The 19,174-nt window shown below is 47.3% G+C and overlaps 1 protein-coding gene across 1 annotated transcript in view; it reads left to right on the top strand.

Annotated features, from left to right (window-relative positions):
• OPRL1 (opioid related nociceptin receptor 1) overlaps positions 1 to 17,335 on the top strand; it is a 54,084-nt gene extending 36,749 nt beyond the window's left edge. Inside the window, exons 2-3 of the mRNA XM_084848425.1 lie at positions 7,192 to 7,547; positions 13,990 to 17,335. Coding sequence (XP_084704551.1) covers positions 7,192 to 7,547; positions 13,990 to 14,513 — 880 coding nt within the window. The 3' untranslated portion in view covers positions 14,514 to 17,335. The remainder of the gene's footprint in view (positions 1 to 7,191; positions 7,548 to 13,989) is intronic.
• The last annotated feature ends 1,839 nt before the right edge of the window (positions 17,336 to 19,174 follow it).

The raw sequence follows: 19,174 nt of genomic DNA, 5'->3' as shown, positions 1-19,174 counted from the left end.
TCATGGATATCATTCCTCAGATCCTATCAGATCTACATTCAGCCAATCTCATAAAATAATACAGCATAAGCTAAATATGGACATGCACACACACACACATGTACAGAATTCCAAATTAAACTTGATTTCATCCAAACATCCTTCTTCAGAAACTTTATGTTTTACTTATTTTAAAAGTTGTTTCATGACTGTATATCCCACTATTTAACTGATGACATGAAATAGTGTTAGTATCTGATAGCACGTAATAGCTGACATTAAATGGTCACTACTGTGTGCAACATTGGATGGTTAGCATTAGTGATGTCAGTGAAATCCACAATGGAACCAAATGATTTCAGATTTTTATTAATCTGAACCCTGGATTCCACAGCAGACTGGCTTTCTCCCTGTTGAATGGATTCTGCAGACTTGCAGACCATTTTTCTAACCTTTGGGAATTTCGCGCAAATTTCATCATCGAAAAATATGCAAATATTTATTTAAAACGGCCAAAAATGTGCATTTCCCCCATAGGCTAAAGTGTGAAATGCACATTTGGATGGAATTTGAGCAGTTTTGCATGTGTGAATTTGTGCAAATGAAGACCCCCCCCAAATCTGATTCCATTGATGGGCAGATGATGGAATGAAAGGAGCCTGACAAGCCACAAAACACAGACAGAATGGATTTCACACAATTCATACATCCATAGTCAGAATGCAGTAGTATTCATCAATGTAACTGAAGGCTGTCATGTGATGATATATAGAATCAGACAGCATTTCATAGTAATCCATTACTATTTGACAAGCTTTTGCATTGTGCATTCTTATGTTTGAATCTTGCCAAAACTACCCGAAGTGCTAATGACTGCAATGCTGTCAAAGCTGCAGGTGACTAGGGATGTCAGAGAATTCCGCGACGGATCTCGGTGCCAGTGCATTCGGTCCCCTGAAATCCATCACGGAATGAAGCCCCCGCCCCCCCAACCCACAAAAGGCACGCAGGACAAAGTCTCTGCCACCCCCAACCCACAAAGAGCATGTGAAAGAACACTTACCTGCTCCCGTCCGCGCTGCTTTGCGAATGGCGGCCGTCCTGTGCCTGCCATTCGCTTCCTCCTCTTCATAGCCGTGATAGGCTACGTAAATACTTATGTAGCCTATCACGGCTAATGAAGGGGTGCCGTTTCCGTCCCTGCGGAGGCTGTGATAGGCTACGTAAGTATTTACGTAGCCTATCACGGTGGGGGGGGACCCAGCGTACGCAAATGGCGGCGGCTACTGCCATTTGCGTACGCTGGGTTTTTTTCCCCCTGCCATGATAGGCTACATAAATATTTATGTAACCTATCATGGCTCAATACAGGGATGCAAATACCGGCGGCTACGACAGCTGCCATTTGCATCCCTGCAGGACTGCCCAGAGCCGGCCGGGCAGGATTCCGGGGGGGAGGACTGGATCGCCTCCCCTCCCATTGAGGATTCTGGGGGGAGGGACGGAGTGCCTCCCCTCCACCGTGGATTGCCTGGCGCGGAGCCAGGTAGGTGTTTCATACATCCCTACAGGTGACACATTCAACATGCGATTCGGAAATTTGAGTTAAAAAATTCACATGCTGCAGATTGTGAGCAGCAAAAGAGGAAGCTTCATCAAATGTTGAATATGTGTGAATCTTCATTACAGCTCCAGTTGAGAGTATCTCAGCCTGAAATGAGAAGGCACCCTGAGCCTCTGTTCTACTGTAGATCCACGTTCAGCTTTCCCAAGGAGCTAGCCAAGCAGGGGAGAATGCAAGTGTTCCCCATTGTGTGTTTCACGTCTTCTTGACCTATAGATAGTAGACTAGAACCCAGGGTCATCCTATGAAGCTGAATAGTGGGGGATTCGGGACAGACAAAAGGAAGTAGGGCTGTGCACCGCTTCGGTCAGAATCCCGAATTCCGGAGAGAATTGGGGTGATTTGGACAGTTTCGGTCTGAATCCAAAGTGGGTCCAGAGTGGTCCGAAGTGGTCTGAAGTGGGTCGGAGAGTTCCAAAGCGCTTTGGATTGCTTCAGACAATGCTGAAGCCCAGACAGCCTGTCTGTGCAAATGTAACAACTTGCTAGAGGGGGAGTTGGAAGGGGGGAACTGAGCCTTGGAAAGGGACATCTCTAGGTGCTAATAGGGCTGAATTTTTAACACAACAGTTTGTTTCCTTGCTTTGTACTGTTTGTTCTATGGCTCCCCACCCTTCTCAATTACTATTCCTTCCCTTCCCATTTTTCAACTCTCTATGTTCTTATAAAAAAACCAAAGAATAAAAAACAATAGCCCCCTTTCTCTTCTGTTAGGCTTTAGTGTTATTTCCCTTCTCCTCACCCCTTAGCTTGTAGGTAGCTTTTTCTTTCTGTATCTTCTTTTCTTTTGGTCGTGTGCATGTGTGTGTGTGTGCATGTGTGTATGCTGTGTGAGTGCACCATACACATTACTGTGCACAGAGAAACAGTGTGTGGCCAAAGCAGTACATACACAGCCCAGTATATACTGTGGGGCGAAGCAGTACGCAGTACACCCAATATGAATCACTTTTGCTGATTTTCCAAGACACTAGCCTGTTGCTTGTTTTCCCTTGTGTACATCAAATGACCATAAGAAGAATATGATCAGGCCTTTTTTTCTTTTTTTCTTTTTTTTACTGTTTGCTTCATCTTACCCTTCCTGGGGAAAAGGGCTGCCAAAATTATCAGGGGGCTGGAAAAACTTCTTTATAAAAGGCTTCAATGTTTGAGCTATTTAATTTAGAAGAAAGGCAAATAAGGGGGAAGGTTTATAAACTTATATGGAGTAGAGGAAGTGCAGCAGTGCAATGGATAAATAAGCCCCACTACATTCAGTCAGTGTGACTTTTCCAGGTCATGTGTATTGCAATTTGCAGCCAAAGAGATGTTTAACTTTTGTTTCTCCCCTTAATGAGTGTCAGGGTGGACACTGAGCCCATAGAATCCCAGAGTAGTTCTGATTCGGAGGAAGAGCAGCCGCTCCTGGGAGATGAGCGAGCCCCTTTTTCCCAGGGCCCGCAGCTGACAGAGATTCCTCCCACCAACATTCCTAGATTAGGAAGCAGTCCAGGGAGTGACCCAGCACCGATAGCAGACTGGTTGGATGTGCGGCGCAGACACAGAGAGCGGCGCCAAATGGAGAGCGTGGAAAGGAGGCATAGCACCCGGTTGGGGCTCAAAGAACGGTTGCGCCCAGAGGATCCAAGGGAAAAGGGGAGGGATTCTCCCTAGTCCTTATATTCAGGGGTCTGCCAGTAATTGCCTTTCAAACGGGGACCAACTGTTCCAACTTAGGGCATAGGGATGCTGCTGCTCAGATCTAGTTGCTACCTGTAGAGTTGTAAGTTGTAAAAGAAGAATAAAGCTTTGAAAAGAATCCCTTTGTCTGCGTCTGGACTTGGCTACTGAATTAGACTGAGAGAGCCCTCCAAGGAGCCCTTGACAATGAGAGCCTCAGGCCAGTGGCAGATTCAGGACAGACAATAGGAAAGTACTTTTGCATTTAAAAAAAAAAAAGTCCTACACCAGAGATTAGGGACAGTGACCTCCTAATTGTCACTTTCAACACCTTCTGTTTAGGTTCTCTAATCCACTGTGTGGCTGATAGTTTTTTTTTTGTTTGTTTTTTGTTTACCTTTTGTTTTAGTTTGTGAGAAAAAGAAATTTTATGCATGGCTAGCACAAATCCTGCTGGACCAAACTGTCTGAAATTTGGCAGGTTCAGTCACCTCCGTGTGGGATGCCAGAGCCCCAAATTCCATGTATTTATCTTAAAACCGAAAAACGTATGGCCATTTCTGTTTTCCAACGCAAGTCAGTGGGGACATGTAAAACCTGAATAATTTGGATATCCGAATCTTGATTTGGATCTGAATCCAAAGGAAATTGGATTGGGTCCAAATTGGTCCAAAGAAAATCAGCCTCCAAGGTGAATTGGGGGTGGGGGTGTCCATGCACAGCTCTAAAAGGAGGTACTTCTCCACACAGCACATGGTTAAACTGTGGAATTCATCACCACAAGACATAGCAATGGCCACCAACCTAAAGTTGGTTTAGACAAATTCATGGAGAGTAAGGTTATCAATGGCTACTAATCATGATGGCTATACATTGGCTCCATTATCAGAGGAAGGATTAGGGATGGACAGATTGCTTACCATCTGTTTCATGGCACTGTCTGCTGGGGGGGGAGGAGATCTGTCCCCCCCCCCAGAAACGGCTGCATTTAGGTTAAACTAAGCACTTTACGGCCGCAAGTGGCATCCACCACACCATTTGCGGCTGTATTCCTCACAGTGATATGGTAATGGCGGTCACCATTACCGTATCGCAAGTGGTCCGGAGCTAGCGTGCTGTTCCGGAGGGAATCTTCAGGAGGCAGAGGTAAGTGATCCATTCCACTGTGGATTACCAAGGCCGAATTCAAAAGAATCCGGCCTCATTTGGGTCTGTGGCAGAATTCTCCACCATCCCTAGTAGGGATGGGCAGATTCCCTACCTGCTGGTCTGGGTGGGACTCCGCCTGCGGGGGGAGGTGATCTGTCCCTCCCCCCGGAATCCTCAGGAGCTGGCTCCGCTTGACAACGATCCTGCAGAGCCGGCTGCTGGCTCCTCATCGCTGGCGATACGGATGGCCGCCATTGCCATGCCATATTGCTGGCTGACTGAGTGAGGGCTAACTCTGGATGCAAATGGCATATTGGATGCCTTTTGTGGCTGTAAAGCTGTTAGATTAACCTAAATGCAGCTGTAAACAGCTCTGTTCCGCTACGGACTCTGGAGGCTGGATTCTTTGGAATCTGGCCTCATTGAGGTCTGTGGAGGAATTCTCTGCCATCCCTAGATGGGGGAAATCATACAAAGAACTTTTAGTGTATCAAAATCATTTCCCCGACATCCCCAATGATGGATGATGGGGGCTTATAAAATTGATTGAACTTGCCAAATACGTAATATTACTGCTTTACAGTAGGGATAGGGGTGGACGAAAGTCCCTTACCTGTCGTCGAAGGACGTTCGCGGTGGGGGGGAGGCGCTTCGCTGCTCCCCCCACGAAGTTCAGGCCGGGGGGGAGGCTTCCCGCCTTGCCCAGCTGTGAACGCGAACGTTTTTTTAAAAAAACAAAACGCCCCCTGATAGGCTACGTGACGATTCACATAGCCTATCATGGCTAGATCTGCAAAGTCAGCCGTGATAGGCTACGTCAATCATCACGTAGCCTATCACGGGTGACTTTAAAAAAAAAAAAAAGCGCGTACGCTAATGGCGGCCCCCATAGGGAGCCACCATTCGCGTTCCTTATTTAGTCGCTGTAGTCTACGTAAATGTTTACGTAGACTACAGCAACCAAATAAGGAACGGGAATGGCAGCTCCCTTTGGGGGCCGCCATTATCCGTACGCGCTTTTTTTTTTTTTAAAGTCACCCGTGATAGGCTACGTGACGATTGACATAGCCTATCACGGCTGACTTTGCAAATCTAGCCATGATAGGCTACGTGAATCGTCACGTAGCCTATCAGGGGGCGTTTGTTTTTTTTCTTTCATTGGAATGGTGGCGGCGGCAGCCGGTCGAAAGACCGGCTGCCGCTCCCGCCCCGGACGAACACCCGCCGAACCGCCGGCCGGACCTGCCGCCGGGAGGGACATTCGGCGAAGGTAAGTCCCGTCCCGGGGGGGGGGTGCAGTGTGCAGGGGGGGGGTTGGAGGATTTCTCCCCGAAACTTGTTCGGGGGGCCGAACACGTTGGCGCTCGGCCCCCCGAAGTTTCAGGGAGAAATTCTCCGCCATCCCTAAGTAGGGATGTCAGAGAATTCTGTGACGGATCCCGGTGAGGCCGAATGCCAGTGCATTCGGCCCCCTAAAATCCATCACGGAATGAAGCCCCCACCCCCCACCCCGCGAAAGGCATGCGGGATGAAGTCCCCACTGCCCCCACCCCATGAAAGGCGCGCGAAACGGAGCACTTACCTGCTCCCATCTGTGCTGCTTTGCGAATGGTGGCCGTCCTGTGGCCGCCATTCGCTTCCTCCTCTTCATAGCCATGATAGGCTACGTAAATACTTACATAGCCTATTACGGCTAATGCAGGGATGCCATTTGCATCCTTGTGGAGGCTGTGATAGGCTACGTAAGTATTTACGTAGCCTATCACGGCAGGGGGGGGGGAACCCCAGCGTATGCAAATGGAGGCAGCTACCTCCATTTGCGTAGGCTGAGGTTTTTCTCCCTGCCATGATAGGCTACGGAAATATTTATGTTGCCTATCATGGCTCAATACAGGGACACAAATGGCGGCGGCTACAACAGCTGCCATGTTCGTCCCTTCAGGGCTGCCCAGTGGCCGGATGTCCGGTTGCGGACAGCCCGAGCCGGCCAGTGGCACCGCAGCTTGGCCGTGGAGCACAGCCAGCCGGGCAGGATTCCAGGGGGAGGGACGGAGCACCTCCCCCCATTGAGGATTCCGGCGGGAGGGACGGAGCGCCTCCCCCCCACCGCGGATGCCCCTGCGTGGAGCCAGGGAAGGGATTTGTACATCCCTACTTTACAGTACATGAAGATGAGAGTTTAACAAACAAAACAAAAACATCCATTGAGGTCAAATGTTAAAAGTGGAATTTGGAAATGATTGAAAATGTTGCCCAGAAGGTCAGATGTGTGCAACATTTAGTTCCAGTAGGGCTGTGTGAATTCACCCCAGCCTGGGTTCTCTGGGCGCCTGCTGAAGCAGCACCCCTGCTCGCCCCCCCTGGACCCCCACTCGTGCCCCCAGAAGCTTGGTGCCTGTGTGCACTGATGCTGGGCCAGTCTGGTGAGCGCCCAGCATTTTGCCACCATTTTTAATGAAAAAAGGGAGCTTAAAGAGAAAGGCATTATGCCGGTAATATTGTGCATATTAAACTTTCTCTGCCCCAAACTGCATATATGCACATTTTTAGACTCCCTTTTTTTCATTTAAACAAAAAAAGTGACAAAATGGCGGGCGCTCGCTGGATGGGCCCTGAGTGAGTCCAGGAGGGCGCGGGTGGGGGTGAGTGAGGGCAGGGGTTCAGTGGGTGTGGTCTGGGGGTAGCAGGCAGGGGGGACAGAGTCCTGGACCCAGTTGGGCATTCGCGACATCTCTAAGTTCCAGCTCTCCCATCTTGTGTCTTCCTTGGTTTGTGTCTAGATTCACCAAGATGAAGACAGCAACCAACATTTACATCTTTAACCTGGCCCTGGCTGACACCTTGTGCCTGATCACATTACCTTTCCAAGGCACTGATACTTTCTTGGGATCCTGGCCATTTGGGAATGCCCTCTGCAAGATTGCCATCTCCATCGACTACTACAACATGTTCACCAGCACCTTCACCCTGACCATGATGAGTGTAGACCGCTATATCGCCATCTGCCATCCCATCAAGGCGCTGGACATCCGCACCCCCCACAAGGCTAAAGTAGTCAACGTTTGCATCTGGGCCTTGGCCTCTGTCTTTGGTATCCCCGTGATGGTGATGGGATCAACTGAAAATGAAAATGATGGTGCGTAAATATTTTGTTTCATCTCTAATTATAAACTGGGTTCTTCAGTCTATGTTTTTCCCCATGTCCTTAAGATATTTGATCTCAACAAACTCATCTGCCATATGGGCTTTCAACGTACACCAAACTAGATGGATAGATGGCTACCATAGCTAAAACACTAATCCTGCAGCCATAGCAAAAAGACAGATCCTAGCAGACTGGGCATCCAAGTTCATTCCCTTACAGTGCAATCCTATATATGTCGACTCAAAAGTAAACTCCATTGAATCCAATGGGGCTTGATCCCAGGTAAATGGGTATAGGACTTCAGCCTTAGTGTGCAATCCTATGGATTGCAATTATGGGTGTCAGAGAATTTCTCGCCGAAACTTCGGGGGGCCGAGTCCCAATGTATTCGGCCCCCCGAAGTAGTTTCGGGGAGAAATTCTCCCCCCCCCCCAGTATGGGACTTACCTTTCCCGAATGTCGCTCCCGGTGGCGGGTCACAGCGGCGGTTCGGCAGGGCTTCGACAGGGGCGGGGGCGGCAGCCAGTCTTTCGACCGGCTGCCGCCACCGCCATTCCAAGAAAAGTAAAAAAAACAACAACGCCCCCGTGATAGGCTACGTGACGATTAACGTAGCCTATCATGGCTAGATTTGCAAAGTCAGCCGTGATAGGCTACGTAAATCGTCACGTAGCCTATCACGGGTGACTTAAAAAAAAAAAAAGCGTGTACAGCTAATGGTGGCCCCCATAGGGAGCCGCCATTCGCGTTCCTTATTTGGTCACTGTAGTCTACGTAAAGATTATGTAGACTACGGCGAAAATAAGGGCAATGCTATTTGCATTGCCCTTATTTTCGCCGTAGTCTACGTAGAGATTTACGTAGACTACAGCGACCAAATAAGGAACGCGAATGGCGGCTCCCTATGGGGGCCGCCATTTGCATACGCGCTTTTTTTTTTTTTAAGTCACCCGTGATAGGCTACGTGATGATTAACGTAGGCTATCACGGCTGACTTTGCAGATCTAGCCGTGATAGGCTATGTAAATCGTCACGTAGCCTATCACGGGGGCGTGTTTTTTTAAAAAACTTTTAATTTCATGGCTGGGCGAGGCGAGGCGCCTCCTCCCTGGCCTGAATTTCGGCCGGGCGAGGTGAGGCGCTTCCCCCCCCAGCCTGAATTTCAGGGGGAGAAGTGAAGCGCCTCCCCCCCACCGCGAAGCAAGCTGCAAGACGAGGTAAGTGACTTTTGAGCACTCCTAATTGCAATTCTCTTAGAAGGAAGTCCCTGTTAATCTATTTGTGGTAGAGTCAGGTGAGTGACCTCATATGCAAAGAATGGGAAGTCTGCCCAAAATGATGGAAGATGTCCTTATTGGATACTTTTTGGAGAGCTTCAAGGATGATAGGCACATGGAATATTATTTCTTTCTTTGCATCCCCCCCCATTTATTAAATTTATGCATTGCTTCCCACTGCAAAAGCAGTCTTGAAAGATTAAAAAAAACCTATAATCGATATAACTAAGGAGACAAAGTCAATATAAACCAGAATCAGTATAACACAATCATGCAAATATAAATAGACACGATGACCCGGTTTACACAATCACCGATGCACGCTCTGCAGCTTTTCATGCAATCTGAAACCAGCAAGGGTGGCTTCCTGGAGTGGTTAACAAACCACACCACAACCCTACAACAGGCCACGGGTTCTGGGTTGTTAACCACCCCCAAAAGCCACCCTTGCTGGTTTTGGATGTCACAAGAGCTCACACCCAGAGAGGGTAATTAGGGAAATGAGCCAGCGCATGACTGGCATGCATAGGGGTGGTTAACAAGCCACCATGGCTTGTTAACCACCCTTGTGCCATGTGAACTGGGCTAATTTTTTTTTTTTAAAAAAAAATACAGTGCTAAGGGAGCAATCCTATGGCTGCTACTCAGTGGCTAGATGGCCATAGGATACGTCGGTTTCTGGGAACTGACCTCAGAGCCCGTGCTCCAAAGTTGATTCCCTGAGAACCAACCTCCCCCCTGTCCTGCGCTATCTTGCAGGCAGCTTGGAACGGCCCCGCATTCCAAAAACAGAGCGTTCCGGGGGGCGTTCTGGGGCAAGGAAGGCGGAAATGCCAGTACAACACATCCTATGTGTCATCTGGCAGCTGCCTCCCCTGTTCTGCCTTCCTGCGGCTAGATAGCCAAAATTGGCTATCTGGCCGCAAATGCAGGGCAGCTGAAGTTCGGAGGGAACAATCCCCTCCATGCTTCTCCTGCCCTGCATTGGATAGGCGGTCGCCTCTGAGTTCAGAGGTGTCTGCCTATCCCGGTAGGATTGTGTCCTAAATGTATTCGTCCACCACACATGTATCAAACACCCAAATATTCTCTCCTCCACCTCTCACAACCCAGAATGAACAATACACAAAAAATCCACAACAGTTGGCATAACATACATTTATTTATTTATCTTTCTTTCTTTCTTTCTTTCTTTCTTTCTTTCTTTCTTTCTTTCTTTCTCTCTTGCTTGTCATCCCCCCACCCCAGCCCTTACTTTCTTCCATGCTTTTCAGGATATAGAAGTACACAGGTGTTTTAAATACAACAATCTATATGATGTTGTTGTAAGAAGTCCCTGAACTGGTTGGCTGGAGAGAACTTGGCTGTGGTTATATATACTCTGTGTGTGTGTGTGTGTGTGTGTGTCTGTCTGTGTGTCTGTCTGTCTGTCTGTCTGTCTGTCTGTCTGTCTGTCTGTCTGTCTGTGTCTGTGTCTGTGTCTGTGTCTGTGTCTGTGTCTGTGTCTGTGTCTGTGTCTGTGTCTGTGTCTGTGTCTGTGTCTGTGTCTGTGTCTGTCTGTCTGTCTGTCTGTGTCTCTGTCTGTCTGTCTGTCTGTGTGTGTGTCTGTCTATGTATAGAGATAGGGAGAGAGAGAGAGAGAGAATGAGAGAGAGAGAGAGAGAATGAGAGAGAATGAGAATGAGAGAGAGAGAGAGAGAGAGAGAGAGAGAGAGATTTTAAACTTATAAGGTTGGGCCAAAATTCCGTCCCCCATTTTATAGTCCAATTCACGGGCTGGCAAAGTGTGTGTGTAAGAATATAGCCATTTTTGAAGGGTTGGGTGTATTTTCAGGGCTGAGGGAGGGAATGTCTTGCAGCAAGGGGAGTTCCTCCCAAGGGCTAGCAACTAGGGCCACCATTTCCCACCCCCCACCCCAATTCCCTCTCAGAACTTCAATACCTAAGGGCATGGCCCCAACCCAAGAGGCATTTTGGAAAATAAAAATGGCAACTGTCAAAGTGTGGTGTAGTGGCAAGAGTGTTGGACTGGAAGCTGGGAGATCCGGGTTCTAGTCCCCACTCAGCCATGGAAGCTCACTGGGTGACTTTGGGCCAGTCACACACTCTCAGCCCAACCTACCTCACAGGGTTGTTGTTGTGAGGATAAAATGGAGAGGAGGAGGATAATGTAAGCCGTCTTGGGTTCCTTGCAAGAGGAAAAAAGGCGGGATATAAATGCAATAATAAATAAATAAATAAATAAACAAACAAACTGTCAGCCACCAGCCACTACAAGAACATTACCACCATGAGAGTGCTACCACCACTGAGAAACAGGCAGTGGTGACAAAATCATATAAGCCAGGGGTGTTGATGGTTTGAGCACTTTGAATTTATTAATACACCTGACAGCTAAGTTCACACACACACACACACACACACACACACACACACACAGTATCAGCCTAGTCAGTTTCCTGCAACACTTGTCTTGACAGGGAGTGACCAAAAGCAGAGTTATCTTTAGCGCTTGCCAGTAAGACTCCAGGGGCCCACATTTCCTTCCCTGACTGCTTGCCACATGTGAAATAACTCTGACCAATCTTGAGCTTACATGGGTTCGGCTGGAGCTTTAATACCACCCTTGACATATCACTCAAGCTCCCAGGACAATTTGGGGAATGAAGGCAAAAGCGAAGGCTCTTTGGTGTGCTTCTGATGGCCAAGGCATCACGCATGACACCCAGCCTGTGGAGTAGGTGTTGTGTAGCTCTCTGCTACAGTTCAGGCCTAACAGGGCAAACCTGTATATATCTACTCGGAAGCAAGCCTCACTGAGTTCAGTACATAAGTGTGTATAGGGTTGCAGCCTAAGTGTTTAAGTGGTCCTCCTTCCTTCCTTGCTCACAACAACCTTGTAGAGTAAGTTAGGCTGAGAGACAGTGACTAACCAAAGGTTAGCCAGTCAGCTTTAGTGGCTGAGCAGGGATGTGAACCTGGATCTCCCAGTTCTGGTCCAACACTCTAGCCACTACACCACACTGACTATCCAGTGTATGTGACAGTGAGTGCTCAAATTGGTGAATATCAGGATTCATATGTGAAGGTCTCCAGGCAGTCTCTAGGTAGAGTTGGGAAAGACCCCTTTATGAACCCTTGGAGTGGTGCAGGCAGTCACTGCAGACCAGTCTTCCCCATCTGGGTCCTTCCAGATGTTGCCTACAACTCCTGCCATCCTCAGACAGCGTTGGCCAATGGTCAGGAATGACAGGAGTTGTAGGTGGGGATCGACGAATCTGTTAGCTTCACTTCCTCCCACATTCCATGGAATTCTCACTCATCCTTAGTATAAGGCAACAATATCTGGAGGATACCAAGTTGTGGAAAGTTGTTGTAGACAATACTGAATCAGTTGGTCCAACAGATTTGATTAGGGTTATCAGAGGAATCTGTCCAGGGGGTGGAGTTCACCAAGCTTTCATGAGCTCTGTCCCCCAGATCTGCATTGAGTCAGGCAAGCTCTCAGTTTTCCATTCCCACCCCCACCCCGTAAATAGAAAGTTGCGCAAATTGCAGAGGCATGCTGTGCAAATTACATCCACAATTAGCACAAATTATGCAAAGTGTGGCTGCAATTTGCGCAACTTTCTATTTATGAGGGGGGAACCCCCCAAAGTTCCTGGATTTCAGGAAAAACCTGCAGCTTGACTTGCAAATAAAGCTGAGCCACCTGGGCAGCAGGAATCCGTTAGGCCCCCAAAGGGCTGGATTTTCAAATGATGGACATCCCTATGTTTGGTATAGGCAGCTTTCTAAATTCCAAATAAATTCAGTGAACACCCCCCCATTGTAATATTTTGACAGTTGCCAAAATGTGATTCTCTCCATCTGCTTATGTATGTCCAGCAAGTTGGATCTCATGTGTCTTCACAAACATCTTCTGGGATCATCAGCATTCAACTGTGAAAGTGTCCATTCACCAAATTTTGAATGTTCCATGCAACACAGACAGACAGACAGACAGACAGACACCCCCCACCCCCTGCACACACACAAACATATGGAGTTCTTCACTGCCCTTGCTCTTGAACTTCAGCAAAATGGAAGTGAATGAGTGTGATAGAAAAGATTGGGGAAGGGATGGTGTTCATTGCACAGAGCTGCAGAACCTTCTCTTGGTTCTCCTCTTCCCTGCAACCCAGTCCCCCTGGATATAGGGCACACCTGGGTTAGTAGCCCATCATGTAGGGTGGCCAGGTGTCCTCTTTTACAGTCCTCTGTCCAAAGCCATTGTCCATTTGAAGAGCTATCCTGTCCAATTCTGGGTTAAAGATGAAGATACAGAAGAACGTTGCCCATCAAAACTTAGCACCTGGGCAGCAGACTGAACAGGTCAGGCACAGAGGTCACCTGGTCACAGTCTTCCATGCTATGGTGAGATGGACTGTATTTCTATTCAAAGTATAATGATTATTTCTAAATTTGCATTTATACATATAAACTAGCACATTCACATTTCATGCAAACCAGTGTCCTCTTTGGCGATGCAGTTCCTCTTTCTTGGAGATTAGAAGTGGTCACCCAATACTGGAGTGCTGAAGGCAAAAGAAAGTACGTCATTGGGGAAGAGACAAATGAAAGTGCCCAGGGGGGCCATTGGAAGGTGTCACAAAATGTGGAGGAGGGAAAGATCTTGTTCTCTGACTATCAGAAGACACTCCTCAGCTCTTTCTGGTGATGATACCTTTAACAGATATGGCGGACTCACTTTCCAGTTTCTGTGAGAAACTCACTCTTTGAGGGAAAACAGGTGAGGCCTGAAAGTCTGCAGCACAAAGCTTCTCCTGCTCAAGTAGGATCCCCCATGTTATTTAGATCACTGATCTTCCTGGACTCTAAATGATATGGAGGGAACCCACCTGAGTAGAAAAGGCTCACTGCTGTGGACATCCAGACCCCAATGTGTGGGGACCTGCAGGAACAGCAATGGGGATATGCAAGAACGGGCAGGGCCAATGGCTCTCTCTTGCTCATGAATCTCAAATCTTGCTTATGGTTTATATAGCTCCCTTTAAAAAAATAAGCCTGCAATTTTGGGGCAATATATCATTGATGGTGTAGCAAGCCACATCCTTTTCCAGGCCAAATGCTTCCTTTGTTTCTTGCCTCTGCAGAGATCGACTGCCTAATTAGACTCCCTGAACCTGTGGATTATTGGGATCCAATATTTGGAATCTGCATCTTCCTCTTCTCCTTTATGATCCCTGTCATGGTGATAACAATTTGCTACAGCCTCATGATCAGGCGTCTGAAGAATGTCCGCGTCCTCTCTGGATCGAAGGAGAAGGACAGAAATCTCCGACGTATTGCTCGCCTGGTCCTGGTAGTGGTGGCCGTCTTCATCATCTGCTGGACACCCGTCCACATCTTTGTCCTGGTCCGGTGTCTTGGGGCCAAGGCTGACAATGAGTTCAAGCTAGCCATCTTGTACTTCTGCACCGCGCTGGGCTATGCCAACAGCTGCTTGAACCCGGTCCTCTATGCTTTCTTAGATGAGAACTTTAAGACGTGTTTCAAGAAGTTCTGCTTCCCTTCTGCCTTTAGGAAAGAGCTGCAGATGTCCAACCGAATGTGCAGCATCGCCAAGGATGTGGCTTACGCATGCAAGAATTCGGATGGGACTAACAATCCGGCATGACTAGGCGTGGAAATCCCCATGGTGCCTGTCAGCCAGCAGAGCCCGACAACACCCACGTCGGAGCTCACGCAGATAACGGCTCTTTGAAGCTCAGGTGTTTCTGGCCCAGAATTGGAGACTCATGGGGAGTTGGGAGGAGGAACCCGTTGGAGAATCACTCCCACAGTTTGGAAAAGTGAATCATTGTACTTCAGAAGGACACTGTGTCCTTTCTCTTTAAAGACTGGGTCTTAGTTTGACTCTTGGATTCTGTAATGCCACTGATCCTTTAGACTTTGGCATTGCAAGTATGAAGCATTTTGAAATGAAAGAGTTCATGCCAAACCTGGTTGTATTGGTCTCATACTACATTGTCACCACTGCACCAGTTGGAAGCTGAGAGGCAGAGGAAATTCATCACCTGCTGCTGCTGCTTGAGTTGCTTCAACAGATCACCAGAAAGTATTGATCAGAAAAGCATTGCATGGGAATTTTTGATGCGATCCAAAATCGAGGTTCATTGGAGCTGAAGCACAGAGCAGGACTAAGAAAGAAACAAAGAACAATCCCCCAAATTGTTTATAAGAAAGGGGTGGTCCTTGCAGCACCATACACTTCTGCCTCTGGACAATGGAGGCTTAGAAGGCTTTCTTCATGCTTTCCTTGGACCATTTAAAGACAGTAAGCTTTGGTGGATGTGCACAGGAGCAGAGTCAGAACTTATGTGGTGGTGGAGAGTTGCATATAATCACTTGCGCATTAAATGCACATAATCTCTTGTGCATTAAAAACAAAAGTCCACATGTACCAACATCCTCTCTTTACCTAAAGATGCACTCTGTTGAGCAGGCACACCCAGACTGATGACAAATGCTCACCACTTTGATTAACGCACGCTGGAAGGTTCTTACGCAATGCAGCAACTACAGCCATGTATGAGCATGACTAGAATATAAAACCAAGGGGTGAAATCAGGGATACAAAATATCATCATGACTGAAGAAGGGACAAAAAAAATGAAGAGATGAGCTTGCTCTCCCTGTTTTCTCTTACAATAAACTGAGGCAGCTGTTCTGCTTAAAGCATACTGAGCATCTAAGCCAGCAAAGATGCTGACAGCTGTTAAAGTCTAATTTTCCTTTCATATTGCAGCATGGATTCCAGTCAGGTTTCCTAATGGAAACCTGAGATGAACCATTTGGTCAATTAAACCACTTCAAGTGTCTTAATGAGTTAATGTGGAAAGAACAAATGTTTCAAGTTCATTATGGTCGGGGGCTTGGGGGGAGTTGAAACAGGGAAACAAAAAGTATTGTTTTGACTCAGAAGAACTCATGGGAATTGTTGCCACAGTGAATCACATCAAATTCCTTCTAGCCCAATCTTCCCTTTCGAACAGCCACCAGCCAGATGCCTGGCAGTTGCTTCCCTCTTTTGTTTATCCCCAATATTTGGTATTCAGAGACAGACTGTGCCTGTGTGTGGAAATCCCATGTTTCCTACATGCCAGCTTCCTGTTATAAAAGAACACATTTTGCAGATTTGTTTTAATGATGTTGGAAACGAAATGGTGAGGGGGGAACTTGCTTTTGCCGGAACTCCTCAGGGAACAACCTACCTTCCTGATCAACAGTCACAAACACTCTCTATATGGCTGTGTGTGTGTGTGTGTGTGTGTGTGTGTGTGTTTGTGCACGACTGCACGCACGCACACACACACACACATGGATTTTTTTTAATTTACAGAGGCTCTGAAGAAATGTAGGTAGGATCAGTTACATCATCTGCGGGGGCTTTAGAAAATTGAGGAGTTTATGATGGCCCTCTTTATTTTCTCAAATTTTCAGGATGGGTTTTGCATTACCAGCAAAAGCAGGTCATGAAACCCCAGTGGAGTTTTCGTGTGAAGAAACATCGATCCAGGAGGAGACTGTTCTGAGCAGTGAAGTGCTGGGGCAGGGCTGGTACATCACGGTGGCCAGGCAGAAGAGGCAGAAGTGGTCAGAAAGCCATCAGCAGCATCTGAGCAGGGAGGGAGGGAAGCCCTATATCTTTACCCAGGAGATGGCTCTCACAGCCCCATGCAGACAGGCTGCTGTTGAATGGCCAGCTATACCCTAAGCATGAGTGGGGCAGTAATGCCATAGGCCAGTGATGTCACAGAACGGTGATGTCATTCCCCAGGCACAAGCTGCCTCATGCCTTAGCTGCCTCCAAGAGATGCTAATTGGTCAGGGCAAAAGAGCCCATCCCACTTGGCTGTTTTTCAGCAGCCTCATCCTTTTTTACTGCTCACTATCTCAGCAGCTGCCACTCTGCTTGTGGCTAACACTTCCCCCCCCCACACACACATTTTGCTGCTCCAAACTGCCCCTTCCTCAACTGCTCTTTCCCCCATATGGGTCTAGGCACCTTTTTGCATGGTAAAACATGTGTCTCTAGAACCCTATATGAGGGGAGGGGAATCGGCTAAGGGAGATTGCGGGGAGGGGTAAAGCAGCTGACAAAGGAAAGGAAGAGTGAAGCACTCCCCTCTCATTTCTGTGCTCAGAACTGCCCCTGCCTAGTGTTGCTTTTCTTGACAACAAGTGACCATCAAAGCTTCGTTAAATGTACTGATGTGTAATATAGTCTCTTCATAAGCCTAAGAAAACAGGATCTTTCCTTACTGTGCATGGGGAAAGAATTTTTTTCCTTGCTTTCTTTAAAGAGAGGAGACACTGGACTCAAAAACAACAACATCCACTGTTCTGGATAATTGAATCCAAATGTAAGGAAGGAACTGTGACCCTTCCTCTTACCGTCGACTGTACAGACTCCTTGTGGAAATATTTCTTGTAACTGGTTTGATGAGATGATGTGTTTTTTTCTGTGTGTTGGTCCGCTGGATGTGGGGACACCTCCTATCTGCTGTATGACTCTAAGCTGCTGTGTTTCTATGTTCTGTAGAGCTTGTCTCTTGCCATGGGGCTTCGGAAACAACGACCGCACCGCACGTGTGACTACCTGCTGTTCATGTGAAATATGATGGGGGCTGAGAGGTGGAAGGGCAGCCTCTTAGCATTTCTTTAAAGAATGGCTGAAAACAAATGATTGACAAAGAGCCCAGAAGCTGCTCACCTTTCTTGTTAATTAGCAAGGCAAAAGGCATGTTGCGATGAAGAGTTATTCCCAATCCACTTCATTACCAGGGACTCAGAAAGCTCCTACGTTAATTACAATGGGTTGGATGGATGTTGTGGCTAAGCTAGTTCAACTTAGTCTTGGGGCAAGCTACTTATGATTTAAGTCACATAGGGTTCCATGTCCAACACTGCACATGAGAACTTTCTCTCCCTTCTTCTCCTCCCCTGATCCTCTCGTGCAGATATTTTGGTAGGGGAGGTGGGGTTGCAGGGGATTGAAGGGGATGGGGGATTGAAGGGGTTGGGAGATTTACCCCTCCCCATCCTGCTCATGGAAGTCTTCCATTGGTGGTGAGACACCAGTTGGATTTCACCCATTGATTTTTCAATGGGAACTTAGTGCAACTAACTAATACTCCAATCCTATACATACCACTTTCCAGGGAATAAATCCAGTGGGTCTCACTTCTGAGTAAATGTGTATCGGATTGCACTGTTAGTCTGCATCCAACCCAATATTTATATTTTTATATCTCAACTTTCCTCCCAAAGAACTCAAAGCGTTATGATGATCTTGATGATTCCTAGAATAACTAGCTATTTTGCAAAGATTTAAAAAATACGATTGGCCCTGATTAAATACTTACAATCTGACTAGCATTTAGCATATATTGGGCTAACCCTGTGGGATAGGTTAGACTGAGAGACAGCCAACTAGTTAGCTTCATGGCTGACCAAGGATTCAAATGTAACTCTCCTCCCCAGGCTAATGTTTAATGTTTTACAGGTCTATGATTATTTCAACTATCTCCATGAGAACCTGGTGAGACAGACCATTGGTACTGTCCATGGGCAAGCATATTGCTTCACCTCTAAAAGCCTGAGCCTGTGTGACCACGGGTGTGCAGATTCAAAACCTTTCCTTAACCCCAGGGTGCTCTTGAGTGCTCATTGACTTTCCTCAACTGGTGGATGGATGTTTTTGTCAGTCTGTCACATTGTTAAAGGAAAACAGAATGAAATGCCTGTAGAATTATCCAACCGCTAGCACTGTCCCCTCTCAAGAATTCAAAGTTTTTACAAATCTTCAAGAGGCTAGTGGGTGGAAGGCTGGACATCCACTTTGCTCCATGAACACACTTTAATGATAACAGACTCTAGTTGTCTTTCAAGCAGACAGAACAAAACATTTACCAAATCATAATCCACCCACCAGCCTCCTGGGTAGAAATCCTTATTGTAGAAATCACTTATTACGTATAGGGGTGCTTTGCCAATCAGATACCCACCCACCCACCTAGCACCCACTTGAGGATTATACACATACACACACACACACGCATGCACAAAAACATGTGTACTCACATACACTGATGGCTGATTAGAATGATCATTTTCTGTATGAGGAACGGGGAAGGAAGAAACAAAGGACTGAAGCTTAGAGATAGCAACAGCTCTGAGACCATTATGAAAGCTTCATGGCTGATTAGGGGCAGAGAATCCTATCCTGGCTCTGCTAGTAGGCCAAATCTGGAAAGCAAGATGAGACAAGAACAT

The sequence above is a fragment of the Heloderma suspectum genome, chromosome 4, assembly GCF_057233095.1.
Source record: "Heloderma suspectum isolate Gila_16-S chromosome 4, 16-S_ref, whole genome shotgun sequence".
Lineage (NCBI taxonomy): Eukaryota > Metazoa > Chordata > Lepidosauria > Squamata > Helodermatidae > Heloderma > Heloderma suspectum.
Note: the sequence above shows the minus strand (reverse complement) of the source record. Positions and strands in the feature narration are given on the sequence as shown.